The sequence below is a fragment of the Loa loa genome, assembly GCF_000183805.2.
Source record: "Loa loa unplaced genomic scaffold supercont3.17, whole genome shotgun sequence".
Taxonomy (NCBI): domain Eukaryota; kingdom Metazoa; phylum Nematoda; class Chromadorea; order Rhabditida; family Onchocercidae; genus Loa; species Loa loa.
Window position 1 is genome coordinate 485,225 of NW_018108197.1, and position 6,856 is coordinate 492,080.

The 6,856-nt window shown below is 33.5% G+C and overlaps 1 protein-coding gene across 1 annotated transcript in view; it reads right to left on the reverse strand.

Moving 5' to 3' along the window:
- Nucleotides 1-6,856, reverse strand: part of LOAG_16761 (HEAT repeat containing 5B) — a 14,745-nt gene that overhangs the window by 1,927 nt on the left and 5,962 nt on the right. Inside the window, exons 15-32 of the mRNA XM_020449415.1 lie at nt 6,103-6,270; nt 5,727-5,903; nt 5,176-5,376; nt 4,688-4,822; nt 4,190-4,364; nt 3,681-3,862; nt 3,437-3,544; nt 3,243-3,353; nt 3,058-3,161; nt 2,770-2,879; nt 2,537-2,682; nt 2,326-2,427; nt 1,963-2,085; nt 1,762-1,824; nt 1,504-1,606; nt 1,126-1,271; nt 724-949; nt 289-484 (exon numbers count right to left, since the gene is read on the reverse strand). Coding sequence (XP_020307074.1) covers nt 289-484; nt 724-949; nt 1,126-1,271; nt 1,504-1,606; nt 1,762-1,824; nt 1,963-2,085; nt 2,326-2,427; nt 2,537-2,682; nt 2,770-2,879; nt 3,058-3,161; nt 3,243-3,353; nt 3,437-3,544; nt 3,681-3,862; nt 4,190-4,364; nt 4,688-4,822; nt 5,176-5,376; nt 5,727-5,903; nt 6,103-6,270 — 2,576 coding nt within the window. The remainder of the gene's footprint in view (nt 1-288; nt 485-723; nt 950-1,125; nt 1,272-1,503; nt 1,607-1,761; nt 1,825-1,962; nt 2,086-2,325; nt 2,428-2,536; nt 2,683-2,769; nt 2,880-3,057; nt 3,162-3,242; nt 3,354-3,436; nt 3,545-3,680; nt 3,863-4,189; nt 4,365-4,687; nt 4,823-5,175; nt 5,377-5,726; nt 5,904-6,102; nt 6,271-6,856) is intronic.

Genomic DNA, 6,856 nt, shown 5'->3' on the forward strand with positions numbered 1-6,856 from the left:
CTTATTGTATAAACTCATCATTGCTCATCAATTCACCGCGTAATATATACATGTATACATCTTTTTTGTTATTAAATAGTAATATTAAGCAAAACAATATTACATTCCAAATAAATCTATATCGCTGAAAAATGGAGACAGGAGAGAATTGAAATGTCAATTTCCTAGAAACTGAAGAAACAATTTAAGATGCAAATTTCGATGAAATTTCGGGACTCAACAAAAAGACTCGACTGAGCATAAAGGAACGTGGTCTGAAAACATGAAAGAGGTTTTGAAAAAACGTACTTTGATTTGAGCGCTGGGAAGGATAATAATATTTCCTTGAATTGTTCTGGATGAGAAGGACCTACTATATTTAACCTATTAAGTGCATAATCATGCAGTTTACGTGCAGATGGTGGCAGCTGTCGATAGCACGTAATTGGATTATCACATAAAAACACACCCAACAACTGGACAATAAGATTTATAATTGCCAGTTCTGAAAACTCAAATGCATTTGAAGGATAGCTTTGAAATTAATGGTGCAGAAGATGATTTTTCCTGAGATTGCACTAGTCTGATTTGCCCGATAAACAAAATTTAACTTCCATTAACTTGCAACATAAATAAGCAAAGGTTTGAACTACAAAGCAACATATTCCATACTTTCGGAATGTTCAGTGCATCTCTTTATCTCATATGCCTAATAAGCACAGACTGCAACAGTTAAAAACCAACGTTTCTTTTGATCAGCGACCGAAAGAGCAACCTCTAAAATGCGTATTGCTTCTTGGACAATGATCACGTCTTCAGATTCCGGAATTTCTGCAACTCCCTGCGAAACACTTGTCACAAAGGGTCGAATTCTATTCAGTATTTTAGGAACAAGTTCTGCGACAAATGGATAACATATTTCGCGTCGGCCAAAAATGGAAGTCAGACTCTGCATGCACTTAACCACTACCTTAAATCCGTGGTTTCGAAGGTTTTAATTTAAATTTAATGAATTAGCTATCTCAATCTAGATACCATCAAACTTTCTCAGCGCAGTTTAAAGATTTAAATATACTGCGAGCTAAACTTTCCGGTGCAAAACGTGTCTTCCGCAAGAAAATGTAAAGGAAAAAATATCCCATTCACCTGCTTATGTTCACTTTCCAAATATGTTTGGAATAACTTGCATATTCTTCTCAGAAGACTGGTGTTGCCCGTAACTAATTGAGGTGGTGATGAAGTGACGAATACTGCAACTGCCAACATTATCACTGCACCATCAACTTTTGAGTCTGCAAAAAAAAGACTACATGCTCTAATTATTCATTTTATAACAATCTGCAAGCATATTTTAATTTTATATTAAAACGAAATGGGATGTATCCTCCGAAGGCAAATATTAAGAATAAAAAGAGTATTTAGAATCTAATTAGAACACTAATCTGAAAACGTGTGTTAAAGATGACAAGGACTAATACATCAGTAGGTGCACATTTCGATAGCATAATTTCCTTAGAAACATACCTTCGGCCATATTAAGTAGTGAAATTAAGGCACTTTTCATTACTGACATCCATTTCGAAAATGATGAATCATTTGGAGCCGTAATTAGTAAAGCTTTCAATACCTAAATAAGCATACCTAGAAAAACATTTACTAAATAACGACCAGAGGCAATAACTAAAAAGATTTCGCAGAAGGGAAAAGACATTGAAAATATTAAGCAGCACCTTAAACGGTGAAATTAGAATTAATGGCTTTCGGTAACAGTAAAAGATATACCTGCATGGCTGTAGCTGCAGCAATAGATACATGTCCAAATGGAACATTAGGAACTAACTGCTCCTACAACAGTTATTTTATTATACAGCAGTTCATTGTAAAAATAAAGAAAGTAAAAGTTAGACCAACATCAAGTGCTGTGGATTGTTTGCGTAAAATTAAACAATAATTCGGGAAGGAATTACACTTCTGTAAAGAAACCTTGTCAATGAGAGAAGATTCATGCAAAACTCCTAAAATCAGGCATAGAATACTTGGAAGAACCACAACAACACCATCAGGTGAGCAAAGCACTGGAATACGGGTAAGAATATTGAGACCCATCTGTAAAATAATAATTTCGTGAATTAAACATCACTCGAATGCACTGAAGTTATCCATAACAGAAACAGAGTTGTCAAAAAAAAAGGGAAGAGGAGAAATTCTCAAACTTGAAAAGTTAGAAAAATGATCGCCTAAGTTTCAGTGAGAAAGACGACTAAAAATTAAAACTACAGATAGCAGTTTGCTTGCAATTTTGGAAAAAGTCGCACAGCAGACAGACTTTATGTTAAAAAAATTTACTTTTATAAGATTGTTCGATTCAATGGGAAGGCGAGAATACCGCCGATAATGAAGTGGGGTTGTTGATTTACTTTTCATTAATGCTGAGTTAATTTGAGGAATCTGCAACAGACTGAGTGTTTTAATATTTCGGAATTATTGGATCGACTTGAAAAAAAGAGCTAAATTCAAAATCACGAAGAATCCTGGAAAATGGAGTTCAAAAACTTGCCTGCCTAACCAAAATGCAGAGAGTGATTTCTAGAACAGCAAATGCCAAAGAATTGACAGGTTGTAGACCATTAATCGTTCCTTCCGCTCCTTTGTAACGCTCCTTAGTAGTATTTTTCTGCTGTTCCAAAATGTCATTTTCAATATCTAAAAGATTGAAAGTCAAAAATTCATCAGTAAAAGTTGATAAAGCCTTTTAAATAATACCCGCAAGATTCTGCAAAAACTTCCAACCTTTGTCGTTATCACGAAGATCTATCGAATACTGCGCAGCATCAAGAACTGTCATTACTACGTCTGCACAAAGCTGCTGAGTCCGTAAATTTTCCCGGGTTAAAATAAGCCTGTAAATCATAGTCTCACACGTATGACCAACCCAAGAAACACAAAAAACAGTAATTTTAAGAAAACACATCAGCCCATAATAAAGCAAATTTCCTAGTCCGCTCACTACTACGGGGATGATACATAGCATCCGAAATTTTTAGCAAGATATGAAAAGTAAGTTGCAAAATAACTTACCTGTAAAGCACATTTACCACTTCTATTGGTAATTGAACATTCCTCATCAGAACTTTTCGTGACCAATTGCAGGCCAAAAGATTCCTCAGTGATCTCAGACAAAGCTGAAAATTTCATAATATTGTTAATCAACCGCAAATAAAAAACAGAAGTGGTAGAGTTTTTTCATAACTGATTCAACTTACCTGAACGGTCAAATCTTCCACAGAATGTGTACGATTTGAACAAAGAGTTTCAATGCATATTCCCAGCATTATGTGGAAATGAGTTTCCCTCGCCTTATCTGACGTGCTACTCTGCAAAGTTTAAGATAAGAATATAAAAATACAAGACTAATTGACAGAAAAGATACCACAGTGTTTATTTGCTGAAAATTAACCTCTAAATCATCGGAATTCAGTTGAAGTTCGAAATCATTTTGCCTCAACCATGTGCAGGCAGCCAGCAATATTGGAGGCCAACTGACTCGATAATATTCCTTGCAAAACTGCAAAATTTCATGTTCAAACAATCAGAATAATGAAAGTGAGAAACGCTTTTGAAAAATAATGATGTGCACTGTCAGTGACGAAGAAATATTCTAATGTATCGATCTTAAATTTATTATCAGCTATAAAACTCACATCTGCACATTCAGCAGTATAATACGTTCCACCTTCACGTGGTAATTGGGGCTTGAATTCAGGTGGAAGTGAAAGAAGAGCAGAATCACGTAAGGCTGCTAACCAGCAATTAATCAGCGAGTTGAGCTCAGGAGAAACCAAGCTCAGCAAACTTTCTTGCAAATAGCTGCATTTCCCTTCATCTGCAAAAACAATTTTTTAACATAGAGATGAATATTTTTTATTGTTTTCAAATTTCCTTGTTCAGAAATTCAAAATTGACAATTAAGCACTTTTTAAAGCATGCTCAGAGAACCGTTACCCAGTAAATTAATAAAGTCAAGTCTAAATAAGTAAAAGCAATTCTTTCTATAAAAATTTGTGGCTCTTGTGGAATATCATAATTAGGTAAGATATTTGTAGTCCGCTTATAACTCACTTTTTTCTTGCATACACCAAAAATAAGCACTGTTCACACATGAAACGTGAGCGGTTGATACAAGAAAAGTAAGCGAAAGCGTAGAACTTACTTTTCACTGCAGTAGAGTCCATAACTTTTTTCTGTTTTTTCTGTTCAACAGCAACAATGTAAACTTCTGCCCAAGCTTTTAGAATTGCCAGCTTTTCTAAAGTTGCGGCACTTTCGCTATAAAGCTGTGTATTGATTGAACCATGGGTCAGTTTCCCAAGGGATGAAACCAGAAGCTAAAAAGGACTAAATTTCAGGGCAAAAAATCTGTCAGTCATCGAAAATTGTTTTTATGATAACAGCGTTACAATGTAGACATGGCATATATGATTTGCGTGTCATTATTTATTTAAACGAAACTTACGGAAGATAATCAACAGCGTTCGGAACTATGGATTTTCCAGAAATTGATCTACCGAAATTTTAACGCAATTTCTAGAGAGGAAAAAAAAAACTAAACTAGCAGAAATATTATACTGTTAATAACTTAAACATTAAATATTGCTTTATAATTTTTATATGAAAAACGGCCCAGAAATAATAAATATTATATCACTACTTGATGCACCCGCCGCAAATCATTTAAATCCTGAGCAACACCACTGCCGATCCAAGTGCTGCATACTTGACAGGCAGCAGCAGTAACATCACTAGGAGTATCAGCTGTAAATGCTGGTCGCAAAGCTGCACCTACCTATAATAATGTATAATAGTGAATCTGAGATATGGAGTAATTTTTGGACAAAAAACTAAAAATTTTATAAGAACAATCTGGTGAAGATTTACAATTTTTATGCAAAAAAAGTGGTTCAACGTAAAAAATCACATCGCTCTACTTGTTAAACTCATTAGATATAGTAGACTTTACAACAATTTTTTTACAACTTATTTTATAAGAAAATCTGATTCAAGAACAAAATCACGCAAGCCGGATCACCGGGAAAGTGATCACAATCCACTAAGCTTTATCCCTTGAAAAATGATCCCACCAAGATGATTAAAAAAAGAACTAGATATGTGATACAATGAATGCTAAAATATCTAGACCTGTGCTTGAAATTGCTCAAGAATGACATGACCGGGAAATTCAGGTTCTGGAACTGATGAGAACCGAGTGATTACATCTTGCAAGCAAGCCAACCCAGCAAGACGCAAATTGGTGTTATCACTAGTTGCCCCCATAAATGACATCCGTATTAAATCGGACAAATGAAGAACCAAGTAATCTGCTCGACCACCAGAAGAAATCTATAAATTTCCTGTTATAACACAGTTTGCACCTTTCCACAAATTCTTTTATGCAGAAAAAATCATTGAAATTACAGAAAAAATAAAAAAGAAAAAAGGAAAAAAAACTGAAAACGAAATATGTGAAAGATCTATTTATGACTTTTAATCTTGTAGTAAATGTTTACCTAATTTGTTTCGCAAAAATCTCTGCAACAAAAATTTTCAGTGATATCCATTTATCAAAAGTACAGATTAGCTTTGAAAAGCACATTCTATATTCTACAGTCAGTGAAATATTACCGCTATATAGTTATCCGAATTTCTCGATCCAAACATAATTTTTAATCTATATTGTTTATTAAACCTACCTGGAGTTCTTTAGCAAGAGCAAGGTCAAAATGTGCTCGTTCAGTCTCGCAGACAGACATCACCTTTTGCACAAGTTCCGTAGCAAATACGCGACTCGGCCAGCGTGGCATCACTTTCATTCTCTCCTCCCGGCTCACAACAGTTACTGATTGCAGCGTTACGTCGTCATCGATGTTCTGGAGATACGTAAACATAAAGTTTATCTCTAAAACTTTCGAACGATTTGCCTTAAAATGATGTAAAGCAGCAATTTTCAAATAGGAGCTTCAACAATAAACACATTTGTTTTAAATGGAAAGTGCAAGACAGAATACATAGCACGTCAAAAAGTTTTTGGAAATCTAGAAGAACTTCCAATAAAAATCAACATTCAACCTCATGCTCATCTTCCTCATCCTTGGTGTTACCGAGGCCTTTCTCTTCAACTTGTATGATGCTTCGCATATCAGCACCCATGGACGATGCCAAAATATCTTTACACAAAGATAACCAGTAGCTTAAAAAAACACTGCTTGTTGCTTGCACAAGCGAAATCAAAGTTTCCTGCAAATAACTTGGATATATTGCATAAAAGAAAATAATGCTTTTATGAACTCAGTAGTAAAATTTCGACATTTATTTCTCTTAAAATGATGCAAAGTAGTGAAGTAGTACGGTGCTATATCAAAAATTCTATAATCATTGTGAGATTGCACGAACAAAAAACAAGGAAAACAAAAAACATGAATTAAATGAAACTAAAATTAAGGAGTAGATGACAACTTTAATAAATAACAACTGTGTAAAGAATATAATCTAAAAAATGGGAAAACCAGTGAAGTTAAAAGGAAAACAAAGCCTTCACTTTTTAATAATTGATGTGAATTTCAGAAGTTTCAAAAATCTTTAGCTTTATTTGATAAAAGTTCACTGACTGAAATGGTAAAATGATAATATGAATATATATATCATATATATAAAATGATAAAATGTATATATAAAATATATATAAAATGTATATAAAATATATACATATATACATATATATACATATATATAAAATGATAATATGAACATATATATATATATATATATATATATATATATATATATATATATATATATATATATATATTATATATATNTNTNT